This window comes from Ruditapes philippinarum, unplaced genomic scaffold (assembly GCF_026571515.1).
Source record: "Ruditapes philippinarum isolate M1 unplaced genomic scaffold, ASM2657151v2 ctg106_1_1_1_1, whole genome shotgun sequence".
NCBI lineage: Eukaryota > Metazoa > Mollusca > Bivalvia > Venerida > Veneridae > Ruditapes > Ruditapes philippinarum.
In genome coordinates this window covers 221,097-243,901 of record NW_026860622.1, presented here as the reverse complement: position 1 = coordinate 243,901, position 22,805 = coordinate 221,097, and the positions used below count along the sequence as shown (strand labels likewise).

Below are 22,805 nucleotides of genomic sequence, written 5' to 3'. Positions count from 1 at the left end.
GAGTACTCTACGTGGTAGAGTCACTTGGTAGAGTCACGTGGTGGTGTCATGTGGTGAAGTCATGTGGTGAAGTCACGTGGTAGAGTAAGTCAAGTGGTGGAGTCACGTGGTAGAGTCACGTGGTGGTGTCATGTGGTGGAGTCATGTGGTGCAGTCATGTGGTAGAGTCACGTGGTAAAGTCATGTGGTAGAGTCATGTGGTAGAGTCACATGGTGGTGTCAAGTGGTTGAGTCATGTGGTGAAGTCATGTGGTGAAGTCATGCGGTAGAGTAAGTCACGTGGTAGTGTCATGTGGTGGAGTCATGTGGTTGAGTCATGTGGTGGTGTCACGTGGTGAAGTCACATGGTGATGATGATGATATATATATATATATATATATATATATATATATATATATATATATATATATATATATATTTATATATATATAACACACACACAACCAATAAATATATATATATATATATACACACACACACACACCAATAAATATATATGGTCATTTAATGCACAAATCTGAGAAAATTCAGTAATTTAACCTTCAAGGTCAAGGTCATTAAAGAGCCCAAGTGTTTGATAAACAACAAGGTCTTATCCTTAAGTATGTTCTGTTATAATATGAAGTTGATCCCTTCAATAATAGCAAAAATACAGCCAAAACAATGAAAATTTCAATAATTTGAACTTCAAAGTCAAGGTCATTAATGAGTGAAGGTCAAGGTCTGTCTGGTTATTTTTAAGGGTTATCCTTGAAGATTATTATGTTCAAGTTTGAAGACAATCCATTCAAAAATAACAAAGTTACAGCCAATAATAGCCAAAAAAATGAAAATTTCAATTTGACCTTCAAAGTCAAGGTCATTTATGAGTGAAGGTCAAGGTCTGTCTGGTTATTTTTAATGGATATCCTTGAAGATTATTATGTTCAAGTTTGAAGACAATTCATTCAAAAATAACAAAGTTACAGCCAATAACAGCATGAACAAGCAAAATTTGGACTTTTAACTTTGAAGGTCAAGGTCATTTATGGATGAAGGTCAAGGTTTGTGTGGTCTACTGATAGGTCTTGTCCCAAGGGTTGTTGTGGCCAAGTATAAAGACAATACACCAAGAAATAAAAAAAGTTATGATCCAGGTACAAGTTTGCGGACGGGAACGGCAGACGCCGCTGCGCCTATAGCAATACCTCTACCTTTTTTTTTCAAAAAAAAAAGAATGGAAAATTTTCAACAGAATTCCTAAAGAAAGCCCAACACAGCAAAATTGAAAATGTTGCAGGTTCAGTTTGACTGAGCCTCTTCATAAACAGTAATGAAAAGTGCAATTTGCCGCCCTCTCCCCCACAGAGCTTAAGCAGAATACCACATTTAACATGCAATGGAAAAACTTACATTTTTAAAACATCTGCAAATTCTCATTTCCAGTACTTTTTCAGTTTCAATGAAATTATATATGTTGTCCTATGTACCCAAGCATGTCCCACTGTACCATATATGGTGTCCCAGAGTACCCCTAGCTCAGCGCACTCTGGGACATTTTAATGACCATATTCTAATGCATATCTCCAAATCAACTTAATTATTTTAGGTTAAGTTAGATATCTGTTACATCAAGTATATATTGTTCTTTTCATCCACGAAAGAGAGCATCAATCCTTAAGATATGTTTAGTAGGAGATTGAAAATTATGATTTTTGTCCCAGAGTGCCCCAGTCTCCCCTACTTGTAAATGTATGAACCTAATTTCTTAATTTGGTTGTTACAATTTATTCAATATGTTTTCTTCATAAGATAAAAAAAGAGATTTTATTTGAAAAACAATCTTGCATCATGTAGTATTGTACGCTGATCTATGGTACAATTTCACGCAAACCACTCTTGTTTATCTGGACCATGTACTGGTCGAAGAGATAACTCCGACGCATAGATAACCCCGACACTTGATAAATATAATTGTTATAACTTTGTTTTGCAACAAAAAAGCATACTTTCACCTAGCAGTATAGGAACAGATAAGAATGCAATGATTTTTTCTAAGTTGGTAAACTTTTAATATTTTTAAAATAATCTAAACTTTTCATCAGCAAAAACTGCTTGAAAACGTTCTTTTTACTAAATTTCAATAGTTAGAATTGTTTTGATCACAGGCCACTGACTTGGGAAAGATTTGTGAAAAAATGTTTTTTCACAACAAAAAATAGATAAAACATATACAGTAGAATCTGATGTAAAAATAAATTATTGATGCTGATTTTTCCTTTCATTTTTTACTTGAAAATTTAAGTGTTGACTTTATCTACTGTTGTGTCACTGCGGTATACCGTACCCCGGATATTGCTCGATATTATGAGGACTTTCATCCTATTTCGCGACTTTGAAAGGGGAAGGAAGGTAAGTTCAGTGACGATTTTTTCCAAACTATTGGCTATTTCATTTATCTCAACGAGTTTTATATATCTAGAGGTATTTTTGTAGCTCTAAAAGACATCAAAGTATTACAGATATTTGTAAAATTTATTAAACTACTCCTTAACGATCCGCTGCTCACTAGAAAATACTGAACGCGATACTGTAGAATCGTTAGAAATTATTATATTACCAAGATAAAAAAAATTGAATCGAGCATTTTTTTCATTCATAATCCAAGACTTAGTATGCTTAGTCCAAATTTCAGGTAAAAAGTGTGAAAGTACAAAAAGATACAGGCCAAAAAAGATACAAGAAAGTGTACCGAGTATTGATTTTAAGTGTACAGAGTATTGCAAAATAGCCCAACTTTAGTGTACAGTGTATTGCAAAACAGAATGAGCAAATCAGAATGGAAAATCAATATTTTTATCTATTTTTTACGTCTGTTTATCGATGCCATTTTATTTTGCTGATAACCAAAACAGAAACCCCCAAACAGAAGGGGGCACACCCCCTCTGGCGTCCCCTTGATGTACTTTTTGATGGTGTGACGCCAAAAAATGATTTTTTTAAACAACATTTGTCAAACGAAAAACAGTGTTTGGGGCCTAAATAATTTTTTTCACTTTTTGATGCCTTAAGACGGGGCGTAAAGCTGTCAAAACACGCCTATATGAGGTCAAGGGTTAAGGAACATAACTTTTTATTGCTAGACTGCAGGTGAAAAATGACCGAGAGTTACCTTTATATGGATTTTTGGCATGGTAGGAAGTGGGTTGATGTCAGATACTGGTACACTTGCACAATACCGTCTAATATTGACAATCTTGAGGCAGCATTAAAGCAATTTAAATGCAATTTTGTTACTGTTTATAATAAGAAATGCAATAATTATTAATAAATTCTGAAAAAGTTGATCCTTCGATAGCAACAACAACTTTGTAAACAGAGAAAGTTGCTGACTTCATTCGACTGAGTTTTTTGTATTTTCTGATCGTAAGATCAGTAAATACATAGCTAACATCCACGGTCTAACACAAAATTTCCTCACAGTCCTAACAACGCAAAGTAGTTCTCACTCAAAACTGCTTAAAAACCAGCAATTAAAAAGAAAGAATACTTTTTAATGTAGGCATTTAACGAATTACAGTGCATTAAAAGTTTAGATTAGTCAACAGAAATATGAGGTTACAATCACAAATTTCGCGGATGAATATCTTTTTTACCCAATGAAAAATGTTCGGCTATTTCCGTAAAGCTTCGGATTATCATGAATATCATTTTAATCAATGAAAATGCTATTTTTAGCTATGTCGATTACCGAATACTCCAGAGCGTAGTACACAAATAAATCTGGCTGTCGAGTAGTGGAATATATACATGTCGGACTGTTTTGGCGAGAAGATTTTCGCTAAATTATTTTCATCTGTGTTAAACAACAGGTTTATCGTGAACAAAATACCTCGAAATTAATAAGGATTACAAACACGAAATGGAAATTCTAAATTTAGAATAACATAATGTATTCGTTTTTATTCAAGGTACATATGTATAACTTCGCCGCGGTGCAGAGGTAAGCGGTCTCGTTGAGGGTGTGAGAGGCATATGGTTCAAATCCTAGTCGAGGCAATTCTATTTTTTTTTTCATGCAAAATTCCATATGTATCAATCTCAAACTGTTATAGAAGAAAATCAAAACGCTGTCGCTGCGTATACTAAGATGAATTATAGTATATAACTAGAAATGTGTCCATAGGACACGGGTGCCCCCACCGCGCCACTGTTCTGTCAAGGGAAATAACTCTACAAATACTGGATAAATTCACAAGCGAAACCCCAGGTGCAAATCTAAATATGCTGAGCAACCTACCCATAAGGTTTAATGACTATGTCAAATCCTTTTTGAGTAACTTGCGACACAAGTTGAAAATTGCAAAAATTTTCTAAGTGAAGGGCAATAACTCTAAAAATAGTAAATAAATCCAGAAGAAAATACCTGGTGCATAACTGCACATGCTGATCAATATTCCTGTAAAGTTACATGACTCTAGATAGGTCAAATACTTTTTGAGTTACGTGCGACACATGTTGAAAATTGCAAAATTTTACTAAGTCAAGGGCAATAACTCTGAAAATACTAAAAATATCCAGACGAAAATACCCAGGTGCACAACTACACATGCTGATCAACATTCCTGTAAAGTTTCATGACTCTAGGTCAAATACTTTTAGAGTTACATGCGACACAAGTTGAAAATTGCAAAATTTTACTAAGTCAAGGGCAATGACTCTGAAAATACTAAAAATATCCAGACGAAAATACCCAGGTGCACAACAACACATGCTGATCAACATTCCTGTAAAGTTTCATGACTCTAGGTCAAATACTTTTTGAGTTACATGCGACACAAGTTGAAAATTGCAAAATTTTACTAAGTCAAGGGCAATAACTCTGAAAATACTAAAAATATCCAGACGAAAATACCCAGGTGCACAACTACACATGCTGATCAACATTCCTGTAAAGTTTCATGACTCTAGGTCAAATATTTTTTGAGTTATGTGCGACACAAAAGTGAACGGACGGACGGACGGACGGAAGGAAGGACGGACGGACGTTCTCACAGGACAGTAATTATGTGGCTACTCTATTGTTCTCTCTATTGTTCTTTTTAGCCACGCAAAAGAAAATAGCCACATAAAAGCATTACGGAATGAATGACATCAAAGAGAACCTATTGTCCCTCTAGCCACATAATTACTCTCCTGTGAGTGCGGACGGACAGACAGACGGACGGACGGACGGACGGACAAGGGTAAATCTAAATGCCCGCCACTAACGTGGGGGCACAAAAATAAACTTATACAGGAAAGTACATACAGATAGTCAGTATGATTTAGATTGCAAAAATCAGAAAATACCATAGAGCTGCAGCCCTTTGATTTTTTCATGAGCAGGAATGAAAATCTCACTGCGTATTGATTATTCGCAAATGTTTCCAGTAAAGTACCCCCAAACTCTGCATATTCTGCCATATAGTGTCAATAAGTATACACAATAAGACATATTTAAGAATAAATGTGATAAATACTGTGTGTTTACTTCTCGCATTTACTGGATATTAATATTAAACCAATACTCCTTTCACTGAAAAGTAATACTCGTAACACCGGCAAGCAACTCAAACGCAATACTCGGTACACTGGCATGTGGCAAAATGCGCTATCATCTGAGATTCTATTGTTGATTGAACATTTACAACATCAACATTATCATCATTATCACATTTCACTCGATTCAAGTTTTTCTTTTAAGGAAGTATATGTACAAAAACATCAAATTTTATTGATCCGAGTTCATTTATTACGTGAGCAAAAAGACGAATTTTCCCTCCTAATTACATTTCAAAGCTAATTCTCAACATTGATGGGTTTTCAGTAACTAGAGAAATTATCGAAGTATTTGTTTTTTGTAAAATTTATATCAAACCAATTCAAAATGACTAAATATCATTGCTGAACTTACCCTTGTTCCCCGTTCAAAGTCGCGAAATGGGATGAAAGTCCTCATAATATCGAGCAATATACGGGGTACGGTATACCGCAGTGTGTGTGGTACAAAGAAAATGTTTTGTATACCTCATTCAGGACCTTAAAGAAATACCAGTTTCCATTTTCATACATATAATTTTTGCAGTGTAATGTAAAGCCCTTGAACTGAACTTTGTTAAGGTGATTATACAGTCCTGAAGATAATTAAGATATTGCAAAAAATATGTGATTTAATGTCGGAGTTATCTCTCCAACCAGTATAGCTCCAACCATGCACATCATTATGTGATTAGCGAATTTTACACAATGGTTGAATGGCTATTTAAAACAATATCATCGCCATCGGTCTTGAAAATGATTGACGATGATTTGAATTTGTCAAATCAAATATAGTATTTTTACGCCGAGCGTTGAATTTGTCAAATCAAATATAGTATTTTTACGCCGAGCGTTGGTCCACCCACTGTACAGTAGCCCGGGGTTCTATGATATCAAGGTACTTAACATTTATCGGAAAATATTTAAATATAAATATCATAAATGAATGAGATTTTTCTTCCATCTTATAAATGAACCTTTTCCAGAACTGTTTCTCAAAAAATTATTTCAAAAGAACCAATAAAAATGACATTATTTAGAATATTTTCAATGCCTGCCATTTTGGGTCATTTCAGAGGAGGTTACTACGGTATCAAGGTAATCCCCCAAAAAAGCAAGTATGGAAGGATTGATGGGTCAAAACTTTCAGGTTAAGTTGTGAAAAACTTCCATCAGTTAACTTGCTATAAAATTAAAACTTTATGAACAGACTATATGTCAGTATATGTGTTTATAACATATTTTAATTGACTGTGTAAAAACCATTAAGGAAAATGGTAGTCAAATATGAAGATTTTATAAAATAGTTTTCTTGCCACAAATACATTCATTATTCACCAAATTAAATTTATTGGCAGATGAAAATGAATCTAGTGTGCAAGTTTTACAAATATTAGCATCATCGTGTGTTGCTTTTACTAGCAGTCACAGAAAATTTAAATACCTTGATATCATAGAACCCTTGATATCATAGGAACCGAGTATCCCAGTACTGCCTCTTTCCGATCAGCTAACAGATTTTTCAACAATAACTGACAGTGAAATTATATATAAAATAAATTCTCTTTCAATTCTGCGAATATTATCATTTCAGCTAATAAATGCACCAACTTTTTAAAATTTCACTTCAATTATTACTATGAATCGAGGACAAATCATTACTAACCATTTTCCAGTTCTTCAAAATTTCACAACCACTTTTCAATCAGTTAACAAAATATAAACTGTACCACATAAAAATTGTCATACAATGTTAAAATATAATTAGTTCTGTATTTTGGAGAAATTTTGACAAACTCAACTTCAGATAAATGGTAATAAACAATTTTAACCTAATTATAATGCCATTTTTCAATCTAGATATATCTATTTGCAGTGGTAAAGCTGTCACAATTGGGGTATGGATGTACATTTCAATTTGCATGACAGAAAAAGCATGTTCTTGTGAAATTTTTAGGATCTTAGGGTCTATTGACCTTTTCGAAAACCTAGCTAAACACCGTTTTCCGGTACGTTACCGTTTAAGCTCTGGGGAATTACACCAAATGAAGTAAATAACACAGTTATGTGATATTTCTATTTTTCTATCATTATTTAACCGTTTAAGGTAAAAAAAATGATGTTTTTGAAAAGTATCAATATTCCTTTAATATCTATTGCATATTATTCAAAATTAAAAAAAATAATTTATAATGAAAATCAATAAAATTCAAAGACGTAGCGGAACATCCCATAATAAATAAGGTTATTTTCTGCGTAAACTTGTGTATTTACTTTATTTTTTGTATGGAATTATTCATACAATGATATTTAATTATTTTCTAATAAAGAAATAACTGTTTTATTTCAATTTAATTTTAAAAAGGCTGAAAACATCCGAGTTCGCTATTACACTCCATTAGGTGAATTCCCCAGAGCTATGTACAGAAAGTACCGGAAAACAGCGTTTAGCTAGGTTTTCGAATTCGTGAATGTGACCCCATTCTAGTGACTCCTTACTGAAAAGTTATCACAGAGAATGTTTTTCCTTGGTTAAGTGACTGTTACTTTACTGATGTATTACCTTCCAATTAAGAACTGTATGGTAATATATGTACATATTAAAATTACAGCTTTTGAAGTGTAGCAAACATAATGACTTCATGATATTGAAACAGTTGTCCAACTTAATATCCATTTCTGCAGACTGACAAAAAACTGAGTCTGTAAATCAATTATTTTTAGAAAATTATTGCGATTTTTTACTGGGTAAATAAAGGATTAGTGGAAACACACATTTTACATATTTTGAACTAAAATGCTAGCATTTTCTTTTTTATCGCCATAATTGACATTGCTGCTGATAAATTTAGTCAAGGTGAATACAAGATGTGCTTACAGTTTGGTTACATGACAAATAAGGTCAAAAATAAAAAATTTCGAGGGATGATTGAAAAGTGGTTGTGATTGAAAACTGGCAGTATGTGGATATACTCAGATAGATTACTCAGTGAGGCCTAAATCTACGTTACTGTAATACGCTCATATTTTGTCATACTGTACTGCAGTATCGATATTTTGTCGTTGTTTGTTTTGTTGCTTGGGCTCTATATAATTGTTAAATGTTATGTGTGATCTCGCGAAAAGTGATAAACTACAATATACATAATCCCTGTCGTCTGCTTTGCGATTGACATAAAGGGCCAAGAGGTTGCGATTAGTCTAAATACGTAATTTGGTTCCCTGTCCTATTATGGTTTTAGAAGTGTGCAGGGGACCAGTCTAAATAATACGCAATCGGAACACCTCGGGCGACTTCAAGAATTCGAACTTGACGGAGATTGCCGAGTTGTTACGAATGAATAATACGGGTACTGTATCTATACGAACACTAAATTTTGTGCCGTTTTCTGTACGAAATCTGCTGTGGTCATTGTACTGTATTGAAAAACTCAATATGATAAACTATTCTAATATTTATTTACAGAAGTATTAACAGAGGTCTTGCTATATTGCATGTATAATGTAAAGTGTCTATCAAAGAGGGCTCTGAGAGAGAGTTCTCAGAGTGTGCATATTTAATCATGTAGGCGGAGCTAATCTCTAAATACTAACAACACTACATCTCCGCCTTGCTTAGGTTTAAAGTTCACTGGTCAGTCCTAATGAAAGACATTAATTATTTGTCTGACAGTAATGTTATTGTTTCAGATATCCACTGATTCACAGGTGTTTATTTCACGCTGGCGCTGCCACTACAAGTTAATGATTATTTTATATCCAGTAATGATAGTCTCTTGATTGCTATCACATTTAATCTCAGTTTATGTTCTAGAGGCAATAAGTCTAGAAAGTTACCGACTGTCCGTAGTCCAATAAATTAACTTAATGTCTAAACTGTGTTGAGTAAATTTTCAATGTTTACAGAATACAAACAGGTTTTATCAGCATGAAATAAAACAAATTAGAATAAAGATTGAAGATAGAATCTAAATGGTACACAATTAGTTTAAGTATCAATGTTTCATTTATACTTTTATTCCATTTTCCTCTGGAGATTTAAGCACATAGTTAAGAATTGTATGATTATTAGCAGTTATATAAAATCCCTATTTAGAATGTTTTTACACGCCGACAGTTTAAATAATCTAACCCATTTGTATGAATGAATATTCCTTTAACTTTTAGCTAACATTTAGTGGATTATTATGCCACTGTTTAACACTGTTTACACAATATAGTCAAATATATGCAGGTGGTTTTCACTCATTTAGTTAACTTTTAGTGGATTATTATGCCACTGTTTAACACTATTTACATATATAATCTTTTAAATAGTCAGGTGGTTTTCTGTGCCTTTCAGATCTTCGCAAAGAAGTATATTCATTTGATGTAGGTAAAGTTTCGAGCATTGTGTTTTCATCTGATTGTGATTCTATGCTGGTTTTGTTGTAAATTGGTTCTGTATTGTTGTGTTCACCCTCGCTATTCAAAGGAGCATTTCCATTTAGATTTTGGGTCTGAGAGTTGCCGACACGTTTAAAATGTGATGAATTTCTAGTGATTTGTTTGTCTTCTCGCTCTGCCGTTATCATTGATCCTTTTTTCCTGGTTACTTCATACGGTTTAGGGTCATATGGAGTTGTGAGTTTGTTTTGTTTGGTTTGCTTTACTAACACACTGTCACCTATTTTAACTTCAGTTTTTCGAGCGTTTCTACGTTTATCAGCGTATTCTTTCATTTTTTTGTTTTGATTTTCTGTCATTTTCTCTGGCTTTTATGTCCTTTTTATATTTCTTTTGTTTTTGAACCATGGGAATTTTTATGTTAATAGGCCTTCCGTAGAACAATTGTGCAGGAGTTTCGGCCGTTGTCCCATGTGGTGTAGATCTGTAATTTCTTAAAAATGCATACATGTCTTGTTTCCAGTTTGTATGGTGCACATGAGAAGCTCGAATTGACTTGCCTATGGTTTTCATGAATCGCTCACATTCAGCGTTTGCTTGCGGCCATAACGGAGTTATTTTCCTATGTTTGAAGCCCATGTGTTTTGCAAAACTTTTAAATAGATGAGAGTTCATAGGACTGCCGTTATCTGACTTGAGAATTTCAGGTATTCCAGTTTCTGAGAAAATTTTGTCCAGCACAGGGATAACTGTATTTCCTGTTATGGAATTTAAGACTTCTACGAACGGAAAACGTGAATATTCGTCAATTAGTACAAGCAGATATTTTCCATCTGGAAATGGGCCACAGAAATCCAAACTAATCATTTGAAATGGGTATTTCGGCATATCACTCATGTTTAAAGGTTCATGCTGTTTTGAAATTGTTGCTGCTAAGCACGGGATGCAGCTTTTGCACATATTTTCAACTTGTTGATCCATGCCTGGGAAGTACACTTTCTCTCTTAGAAGTTGTTTGGTTTTAACAATTCCCTGATGACCTTCATGAGCTAATGATATCGCTTTATCTTGCAACTGCCTAGGAATAACAATTCTTGATTCATGCAGTAAGATTTCACCTCCCTTGAGATTGACTACCGATAATTCATTCTTACAGCGAGAGAACGTATCGAATACTTTATTTTTATTGGTGTTGCTCCTACAACCCGTCTTTATGGATTTAATGGCCATTTGGAGGTCATTGTCCGTAGAAGTTGCCTGAATAATTTCATTCATGTTCATTGCAACAGGTACATCATGATATGCAAGAAAACTTACATATTCTTCAGCTATGCTTGATTTGCTGCCTTGTCCTGTGTCTGGATGTCTGCTTAGATAATCTGACATGTTTGACTCTCCAGGTTTGTGCACGATCCTGAAGTCATATGATAACAGGCGCATTCTCCAACGTTCCAGTTTTGCAGATCCAAGTTTTGATTTAGGATTATTGTAGATATTCTCAAGGAATTTTGCATCAGTTATGACTGTGAATTTATGTCCAAATAAGTATATGTGCCAATGTTCTAATGACCAAACTAATGCTAAGTTTTTTTCTCTTGTTGACTGTAAGAGCTTCGTTCAACATCTGTCAGTGATCTGCTTGCATAACACACAACTTTACCTTCTTGGAGCATAATTGAAGCTACTCCGACTGAAGATGCATCTGTGATTATTTGTGTTTCCTTATTAGGATCAAAGTACTATTATGTCATGACTGTATCACTACTCAAAATAGATTTCAGTTTGTTGAATGCTTCGTCTTGTTCAATTTGCCATGCCCATTTTGCGTTTTTCTTTATCAGACGACGTATTGGCTCTGCTATAGTGCTGTAATTTGGGATAAAGCGTGACACGTAATTTGTCATTGCTAGGAAACTTCCGACTTCTGAAACTGTTTTTGGAGGCTGTGTCTTTTTAATTGTGTCAATTTTCTTAGGGTCTGCTGACATTCCATCTTTACTGAAAATGTACCCAAAGAATTCAAGTTTTTGCTTATTAAACTCACATTTGCTTTTATTCAAAGTTAAGTTTTTCTGCTCAAGTCGCTTTAACACTGCCTCAAGTCTTCTGTCATGTTCTGCTTGGTCGCCAGCCCATATAACGACATCATCGGAAATGTTTCTCACGCCGTTCAGACCTTCTAGAGCCGTACTTAAAGCATTTTGGAATATTTCTGCTGCACTATTGATTCCGAAACTGAGGCGTTTATATCGTCTTAATCCAACATGTGTTGTAAATGTTGTAATGTTGCGTGATTCCTCTGACAGTTCTAATTGGTGATATCCATGATTTAAATCGAGTTTAGAGAAAACTTTGGCACCACTTAAGTCCACAATCATGTCATCAATTGTTGGAATAATATGTCTTGTGCGCTTTATGGCTTGATTCGGTAGCCTCATGTCGACACATATCCTTATTTGGTTGGTTTTTGGCTTTGGAGCTACTACAATGGGTGATACCCAGTCTGTGGGACCCTCAACTTTTTCAATGATATCTAGGTCCTCAAGCCTCTGGAGCTCATTTTCAACTTGTTTTCTTAAGTGGAAAGGTATTCGTCTATGTGGTTGCGTAACAGGTTGAACATTTTTATCCACATATAGTTTGACTTTTGTTGCTTTCATTTTCCCCATGCCTGTGAACACGGTTTGGTACTTTTTGCAGAGTTCATCGACCTTGCTGTCTGTGACTGTGTTTATTTCTGGAATGATATTGAGGTCAACAGATGTCTGATAAGAGAGAAGATTACCGCTGGTGCCCTTTGTCACATATACTGGAGCTGTTGTTATTTTGTTTTTAGATTCAATTTGTGCTTGGAACTTGCCTAATAAGGTAACTTTACTAGCACCATATGCATAGACTTTGGTGTGTGCTCTCTTAAGGTAGTACACCCCTAATGGGCACTATAAGGAATTGTAAATTTGACAACATAGGACAGTTATATGCCTTAAATGTCACCTGTATGCAAAATTTAAACAAAATTTACCGTGTGGTTTATGAGTTATGGACATTTTTATGAACTAAAACTTTGCCATTAGAAGGGATTTTTTCAGAAATGAGGAAACTCTAAATAATCTACAATATCATCATTATGAAAAATGTTTTCCTTTTGCTCATTGTTAAGAAATAAACAATGACATATAGGTAACAAATTAAACAAGCAAAATGATTGTTTTTAAACGAAATGTTTTTAATATGTATAAAATGTAACCCTACCCCACCCACTTTTAACACTAATTTGACCATTTCCCTATGTAAAAAGCCTTATTTAAAATATCCCTAAAATTTTCCAAAATGAGGGGCTATTTTCAAAGTTTGCCTAAATTTTCTTTAATGTATATTGGTTGGTCTTGCAAAATATAAAATACTTTTACCATTTAGTTTTTATTTTATTAAACTTTGAAAATATCTGGTATCATATTTGCTATTAAATTTGGCATTATTTAGTAAATAAATACCTACAATAATTATATAATTAAAATAAAATACTTTTTTCTTCCATAGGGGGTCTGAGAGATTAATAAAAAATGTTAAAAAGAAAAAAAAGAAAGAAAAAAAATTGCCCCTTCTGGGGTTTGAACCCACGCCCCCTCAGTTTCAATACACTTTACAGTGATTTTAGCCTATTTGAATACTCTTCAAAGTGGAGACAGTGCATTAGGGGTGTACTACCTTAAGATGAACTTTATTTTGAAGCCTTGAGTACGTGTTTTCGTCAATTACATTTATTGATGATCCTGTATCAATTAATGCTTTAATTTTACAGCTGTTGATATGCACTTTCAGCCTTGGTCTTTGTAATTGCATGGAATTGACAGATAGTCCATATATTTCGTTTTCATCATCGCTTCTTTTGTTCTTATCACTTTTACTTTGTGAGCTATCATTAAGTTTGTATGTGAAATTATTGTCCCGTTTCTTTGACAATCATACTGCTTCAAAATGATTTTTCTTAGAGCAAAATGTACATGTTTTTCCACTGGCTGGGCATTTTCCTGATTTGTGAGGATATTCATATCCACAGTATCTGCATATTGATTCCTTAATGATGTGTCTGCGTGTTTCTTTTTGCGCTTTTTGATTTTTCCTTTGTCGTGATTTCATAGCATTAACGACGTCATATTTTGCTTGACCTTCAATTTCAGATGCTTGTTGATCTGATAGTTCTAGTGTCCTTGCTTCTTTGATGAGACTGTCTAATGTCAGGTCATCGCGTAGTGCTTTGCGACGCAGTCGAGTTGAGGTGCAGCCTTGAATGATTTGTGACTTAATTTCTTTGTCTGTTTCCGAAAATTCACAGTTTATACTTAAGTGTCTTAAACGTGTGTGGAAACTATCAATGTTCTCATTAGATTCCTGCTTTGCCTGTCTAAATTTATATATCTCAAATTCTGTGTTTTTCTTGGGGGCAAAGTACTCTGTTAGCTTTATTTTTGCTGTTTCGTAGTCATCCCCTGCAGGCCTCGACATTAGCGGTGGTCCGTTGGTCCGAGACCACTTGATTTTGGCAAGGACCACCTAATTTTAAAACCCACTGGTCCGTCGGACCACTTGAATTTTCTGGTTGATGCAAGGCTCATTTGGGAGAATGGCGATTTGGTCAAAAACATGTTAGATCTATATAATTTTGTTTAAAATCTATGTCCGATGTACATATATATGGTTCATTAATCTCTGATAGTTAAAGAAGTTCTTTTAAGTCATCAATAACTTTCATTTTAAGTCGCTAAAATTTTGTTTATGCAAGTTAAAAGAGTTAAGAGTTTGTGATATAAATTTAGGTACAAAATTCATTCAAATGGTGCTAGTAATTATGCATCGTCGGATACCCACGACGGAACCGTTAACATTTATGTTATGTTACATGTTAATAAACCGTGAGTATCCGATGATGGTAATTATATGATATCGGATAAACTTAAATTTCAGATACTTGAATAACGGCAGCAAACCACGGACTTTAATTGACATTGTAATTTAAATCCGTGAGCAAACGAAAGGAACTGGAAAAAAATACATCTAGTAATTCTATGCTATTTATCTTTATTTTAACTGTTTAACGATAAGAGATCTGTTTCTTCTAGAGTTAAAATTATTTTAAAAGGTTAAAAATACCCAATGTCAAAAATGAATATCAACCAACAAGCAACAGGGAGGTAAAATTCTGTATTATAAATCTGTGAGAAAAATAAGATAAGTTATAGTAAATAATAACGTTGTCATTATTTAAATAATTTAGATATTTCATTGTTTTCAAAGACAAAAATAAGATAATTTATTAGTTCCATTAAAAATGTTAATCTGTAAAAGATGCTATGTTATTATCATGATTATAAGACGTACCGCGTATCAGCAATGAATATTTGAATAACAGTAAGAAAATAACAGACACAAATGGCTTCATTATTCCCTAACTTGAGTTGAGAGAGAAATCACTTTAATATAAAAGTTAACATAAATAAAAGCTCTGTTGTGTATTTTTGACTGAGATAAAAACAAATAAACAAATAACTCTACGATAAAATACCCACTGACTTGCTCTCCCTTTTCTGATTAGAGGAAAAATATATATCTAAAAATATCTGTTTTCTTTAAAGATTATGTAATAATACATCTTTGTCATAAAGTTTAAACATTTTTTTCTACACTTGCAGTAAAAAAATATAATAATGATAACTGACCACCTGACTTCTGGAAGGACCACCTAACTTTCAAATCTAGTGGTCCGGCGTACCACCTGCTAAAATAGTTAGTGTCGAGGCCTGCCCTGTATTCTGCAGTACGTCGAAGATGTCATTTACTTCTTCCCCTGCATAGTGTAGCAATAATTAAGGCTCTCTGACGTTTTTTGTCTTTAATGTCCATGCCAATCATTAAGTTTTCGAATCGACCTGACCATTTCCTCCATCTTGTGTCAACGCCTGATTCATTTACACTAAATGCTGGAAAAACTGGTAATCCTTGAGCCATATTGTCACTGTATCAGTGTTATTGATAAGGACATAGGTTGCCAAAATAAAATCCAGATAAAGTGTCTTAAACTTTAAATCCAACAGGTGTAAATTATCCAGCGTTCACTTCATTTAATTCTTGTAAAATATTTTTTTTATTACATAAATTCCATTTATTTCTTTTTAATCCTCGTCGCCATTGTACTGTATTGAAAAACTCAATATAATAAACTATTCTAATATTTATTTACAGAAGTATTAACAGAGGTCTTGCTATATTGCGTGTATAATGTAAAGTGTCTATCAAAGAGGGCTCTGAGAGAGAGTTCTCAGAGTGTGCATATTTAATCATGTAGGCGGAGCTTATCTCTAAATACTAACAACACTACAGTCATAGTATTATTGGCTATGCCATTTCATTTGGAAAACTTGTTCCGGTTAGGTGGTTTCCTGCTTACATCTGTTGGTGCATGATTGAACGGGAAACGTGGCTGCAAGCCATTTCATTTGGAAAACTTGTTCCGGTTAGGTGGTTTCCTGCTTACATCTGTTGGTGCATGATTGAACGGGAAACCAGCTGCAATCGTGCCAATCGCAACTTTTCGGCCTTTTCCGTCACTCTTCGGATTAATGATAATAGCCGATGTAGTTCCGATTGCAATCGTGACAATTCGGGCGATTCCGTCATCGGCGGAATCAGACGAAGTAATATTACGGAAATCGGTAATCCCGGTAGGATTTCTATTTTCCCGGGATCCGGGACGCCCGGGATCCGGGATCGTATCAGATATATAGGGAAAACTCATAAACTATATTTGTGTTGATTAAATTGTCGTAATGAGAGGCGATTAAATGTTAACTATTTATTTCTTTAATTGTATGTAATGAACAGTAAATGAATTTAACTTAAGATTTAAATATATTTCGAGTTATTTATTAACAAACTTAAAATGCGGAAATCACAATACATGAAATTATAGTATGATTGGAAAAATCAAAGTTTTTGTTAATACAATATTTGGCTTAATTTTATGTTCATGTATTTAAATATCATTTTTAGAAAAGATCAGAAGATATACTTAACATAATTGATAACAAAAAAAATAACTATTGATGTGTATGACAGGTGGTCAATTCTCGGGATCTCTGTACTGTTTAATAGATTCCGGCTTTTCTGAAAGCAAGATGGTAATGGTCAATTTCCCGGGATATATATATCTTATACGATCCCGGCTTTTCTTAATGCGATTTTCCGGGATCTCTTATATCTAATAAGGAAAATCAACTATTTTTCGTGACCATTATGGTTGAGTATTTATACATTATTGTAAATACAAGTTCGACTTAATTGGCATGCTTATTTTACGTAAAAAGCGTGTAAAATACTTTATAAAAAAATGCTGATTTATCTGCAAATTAACAAATGTCTTGTTGCTTTTCTAATGATAAATACTATACCAGAAGGCTTTCACGTTGAAGAAAAAAAAAAAGAATACAAATGTAAAACATAAGGTATATATTACAGATGTTTAACAAGTAATCAAGTTCCATGGATCGTATAAAAATAACATGTTTCACTTATAAGCAGATATGAATGTCTAAAATGAATATTTTTAAAAGAAAAACAAATTAATTGTCATTTTTTAATATAAAATGAAAAAGAACTGTAGCGGACCTCATTTTCCTTAAACAATATGTCCAGCACAGGACCCAAAACGTATCGTCCCTAGTGTTAATTAACATTGGTGTATTAAAGGTGTTTAGTGACACTTCCGACTATGGCCAATAGACCGAATGATAATTTACTCTTTATCTGTACGTCTAATACGATCCCGGTTTTTCTGAAAACTATATTCTTGAACTGGTTAATACCCGGGATCCCTGTGTTTTAATACGATCCCGGCTTATCTGTAAAATATCTTCTTGGACTGGTCAATTCCCGGGATCCCTATATGTTTAATACGATCCCGGCTTTTCTGAAAAATATATTATTGGACTGGTCAATTCCCGGGATCCCTATATGTTTTAATATACGACCCCGGCTTATCTGAAAAATATCTTCTTGGACTGGTCAATTCCCGGGATCCCTATATGTTTTAATAGGATCCCGGCTTTTCTGGCTGCGGTTCGTATTACATTGAAAATAGTAATTCACGTTACATAACTTAATTGATAAAAATTTATATGTGCAAGATCATGGTAAATGAAAAATATAATGACAATTCAAATTTAATAGCTATTGCATTAAAGATTAATTATACTTAAAATTGATATTTTATAATACTGATAATTTCTCTTTCTGAATGTAAAATAAACATATTTTAGTGCACACATGTAAGATATATTATCTTTACACACGATATCAGTAAACACGGTGTGAAACACAGTCCTTAAAAGGCAATTTTAAAAGAAAGACCAAATAACTTGACACCGTAAAATGCTTTTGCCAATAAAAACAAGTTTGAGTCTTGCAACATCAAAATATTGTGTCACAAAGCGAATGTATTGAGAAAAAGGCATTATCATAAAATTATACATCACGCCAGTTTAATGCACTGCACATGATATTTTATGAAAGGTACAATGAATTATATTGTGATATTTTCAACTTAACATTTTTATATTTTTCATATTCTGCTTATTAGATAATGTAAAGATAATATTTTTCTTCATTTAGCGTATTTATAAACAAGGTGACACACGTACACAGAAAAATACTTATTTCTGTTACAACTGTGTTTATTAATACCAGCTGGAAGTCATTCTTTGGGATCAAATCAGTGAGACATGGCCAATATCATAAAGCCCCTAGGATGATCATTAAGCTAAAGTCGGATCATAATTAAATAACTGGCACGAGTGACGTTATCTGATGTAATGTTATGCACCCTGTTGATTTATGATATCACGGCCCTGTGTCGCTTACTTGTAATTACAACATATGCACTCTAATGATTGGCCCAGCGTCGCTTACAGATACAAATCTTTGTATTAATGAAATAATTTCTGTGACAGTAAAGATTATATTAATTTACATATTACTGTTAATCACATTTGCAAAATCTCTTTGACTCAATTATACGTATATAATATATATTTAGAAATTAATTACGAAGCACAGAATAACCACGTGCATTTTTAATTAAAATTGTGAAACTGTATGTACTAGGCAAAGTTATTTTACTTGTATAATACTTTTATGTTTTACTATTACCACGGTACATGTTCTTCCTTGTTAATTATTGTCATAATCATATATAATAATTTATTATTATTATTTTATAAGAATAGATTTGTAATATTAACAATAATCTTATTTTGGTCTATTGTGAATCTTAATACACAACGTACATGAAAAAAAAGTCATTGCCACATGGTTTTCGATTTTTCAGGAACGTTTATATATAATATACATCCCTGGTTCTTTGTAAGATTTCTATACCGCATAATGAAATACAATCAATATGTATGGTTATAACAGGTACGTATATTAACGTTATAAATACGACAAAATCAGGCATAAATCGCGTATATTATGTAAATTATTACATGAAACTTCTATCTTTTTTTTACTTTTCTTAAAATCTTGGTACATTTTTCGCGAGTTTGGTTTTCTTTAAATATTTTGGTTTATCTGGAGGCATGCAGCTTTAAAATGAATTGTCATACTGAAACATGTGTTTATTTACATGTCTGTATATCACTGTTGTACAGCGTCCACCGGATATAGCCCCTCAAAACTCCGAAAACGAAAGTAAAAAGGTTTACGTCGAGTTCACCAAAGGTAATGTTTCAACTTATTATCATAACTCCATCGATTTTTCCAAACTTAACAATTTTGTGAAGCTAAATATGTCCGGGTTTAGAGCAGTATTTGCTTTTTTCTGCAAATTGAATACTTTTTGTTAAATCGGCGATAAATTGTGCCGTTTTTGTTGACATTTGCGAACGATGTTGATATTTACCTGTAAATCGGGTTCAAGAAGCATTTGTTGTATCAAAATCCGTATTCAATATACAATATAGACATTCTTTTACTTATATTTGAGTGGTCATCCATCAACTCGGGCTGCTTTCATCAAAATTTGCGAAAAACAGTCTTTCCTTGTGTACAGAGTCTAGCAAGATTACCTTGGGTGAACTCGACGTAAACATTTTACTTTCATTTTCGGAGTTTTGAGGGGCTATATCCGGTGGACGCTGTACAACAGTGTATATGTGAAGTTTTGTAACGAAAGTTATTTAGATATATTGCCTGAACATTTAAGACGATTCGTAACTAGATTACGAACTTTTGCACACAACCTAAGACTACAAACTGGCAGACATGCTAGAAACAGAATACATACAATACATTAAACAATAGAAATGAACGCTACTGCCAATGTTGTTCTTTAAAGCTGCATGCCTCCAGATGAGTCAAAATATTTCGATAAAACCAAACTTGAGAAATATGTACTACGACTTTAGGAAACATAAAATGGTTCAAGATTCAAGTAATAATTTACATGTTGTGTGCAGTTAATGACTGATTTTTTTTTAATGTACAACTATATTTCTACTGCGTTACTACCCGCAGTATGGTCTATTTATGCTTAACCTATAGCTCTTCAGCGCTTCTTATGTAAAATTCTTCCAAGTATAATTTCCAATAACCGTAAATTATACCATACCCAGACTATGGTATAATTTTCAGTTTTGAAGATCGAAGGAGTAAGTGTTTCTGGGCGGAGCTATAGGTTAAAACAGATACACCATTGGTGCGTTGACGATTTCTGGGTTTGCGTAAATTATACCATAATCACGTGACCTTTCTTATGCAACCTCACTCGACTTCGTCTCGTGAGGTTAAGGCATAAGAAAGGTCACGTGATTATGGTATAATTTACGCAAACCCAGAAATCGTCAACGCAGCAATGGTTTATCTATTACATATTTTGACCACTTTTTGGTAATTTACATGGCTTGTAAATGCCATTGATAATGTATAAATGGCTTCCTTTTGGTTATTTCACAATATAAAACATTCATCAACATTTTCAATTTTTTTTTGAAAATAATCTGGAGGCGTGCTGCTTTAAGAGACTTAGAAGACGAATTTCATTTTGATCTTATATGCAGATGTTATACAAATATTCGTAACCTTTATATTAAAAGATATTATTTTGTTAACCCAAGTATGTACACATTTATTGCATTGGTGCAAAGTAATTATAGAAATGAACTATGTAAATTAGCATTTTATTACAAAAAATGCTATGACTGTTAGAACTTCGCTATTAAACTATGCCGCATGCCACTCAATAATAATTTCCCCTATATTATAATAACTTGATTTATTAGTGATGACGATAATGGTGATGACGACGATGATGATGGTGATGATAGACACTGCTTGTCTAAAACGATCCCGGCTTTTATTAATTTGATCCAGCTTGGATCTCTATATATCTAATACAATCCCGGCTTTTCTAAATGTGATATGGCAGACAGTCAATTCCCGGTATCTCTCTTTGTTAAATACGATCCCGGCTTTTCTGAATGTGACATGGCAGTGGTCAAATCCCGGGATCTCTATATAATTATCTAATACGATCCCGGCTTTTCTGAATGTAATTTGGCAGACGGTCAATTCCCGGCATCTCTCTTTGTTAAATACGATCCCGGCTTTTCTGAATGTGACATGGCAGTGGTCAAATCCCGGGATCTCTATATATCTAATACAATCCCGGCTTTTCTAAATGTGATATGGTAGATCAAACCCAAAGATATTCTAATTATATTGTTCAAGTATCGTAATGATTTAATAGAGAAAATGATAATTCGTTTGTTGTGATTTTTTAAAGGTACAATCAGAGACATAGATAACATGCTATCTATGTTATCTATAATATTGTACAAGTATCGTAATGATTTAATAGAGAAAATGATAATTCGTTTGTTGTGATTTTTTAAAGGTACAATCAGAGACATAGATAACATGCTATCTATGTTATCTATAATATTGTACAAGTATCGTAATGATTTAATAGAGAAAATGATAATTCGTTTGTTGTGATTTTTTAAAGGTACAATAACATGTTATCTATGTCTTTGGTACAATATACTAATTTATTGATAGGAGTAAAATGATTTGAACATTACAAATCTGATTCTGTTTGACAAGTGGAAATCACTAAAAAATTAAAAAAGATTTATATCTAAGTAGGAAAATCAAAAGATTTATATAAAAGGTTATCTTTTTCCGTGACGAATCAAACAAAATGTATTTAAATAAAATTTAAAAAACCCCGGCTTAATCTTACTTTACGTAGCAATCACACTTTGGTTCATCAGACAGGTGTCTCTACTCGAATATTATAAAAGGGCACGTGTCATTTGCGTCAATATCTCGAAAAAATCAAAAACAACTCCGTCAGAAAAAAGATACACAAGTCTACTTCATAATTTCTTTAAGAACACTGACATAACATTACACATCTGTAAAAAAAGTAGGGGTTAATTATCAAATCGATAATTTACCAAGGATACCTGCATTTATGATTTATGAAAATACAGTCATATCGATGTAAATATCAATAAATGAATTGATTGACAACTTATATTTACTTTTTCTTATTACATATTATCATATTATGATAAAAGTTTGGTACATACATTTAAGAATATATGTATACATGTATATTAAACTTTTATCATGATGTTGATGATGGACACACCAACAGTCACTTGATAACCAATACACAGCGACTTCCACTGCCACTACATTTTAGATCGATGTGTGACATTCTGAGGTCAATTAACTCTCTCATGTGTGAAAAAATACGTTAGCAAATTCTTTTTTCATAACTACTACAAATCAAACTTATTCA

At 33.3% G+C, this 22,805-nt stretch overlaps 2 protein-coding genes across 5 annotated transcripts in view; both read right to left on the bottom strand.

Annotated features, from left to right (window-relative positions):
* The window catches only part of LOC132712810 (speedy protein 1-B-like), a 96,781-nt gene extending 88,023 nt beyond the window's left edge, over positions 1-8,758 (bottom strand). The window contains exon 1 of one of the 4 annotated variants that reach the window (XM_060695245.1): positions 8,598-8,758. Coding sequence is in view for 1 of the 4 variants with exons in the window: in XM_060695244.1 (XP_060551227.1) it covers positions 8,572-8,585 (14 nt within the window). In the remaining 3 variants the exon portion in view is untranslated. Of the gene's footprint in view, positions 1-8,533 lie in introns of all 4 variants that reach the window. The other 3 variants (XM_060695244.1, XM_060695247.1, XM_060695246.1) reach the window with 3 other exon arrangements.
* A 1,506-nt stretch (positions 8,759-10,264) lies between these two features.
* On the bottom strand, positions 10,265-11,386 carry LOC132712817 (uncharacterized protein K02A2.6-like). The gene has a single exon (XM_060695253.1). It carries the CDS (start codon positions 11,384-11,386, stop codon positions 10,265-10,267), a length of 1,122 nt encoding a protein of 373 aa, XP_060551236.1.
* Positions 11,387-22,805: the final 11,419 nt, after the last annotated feature.

What these genes read in the sequence shown, in the direction of transcription:
- LOC132712817 (XM_060695253.1), bottom strand. Translation starts at nt 11,386, where the DNA reads ATGCGCCTGTTATCATATGACTTCAGGATCGTGCACAAACCTGGAGAG.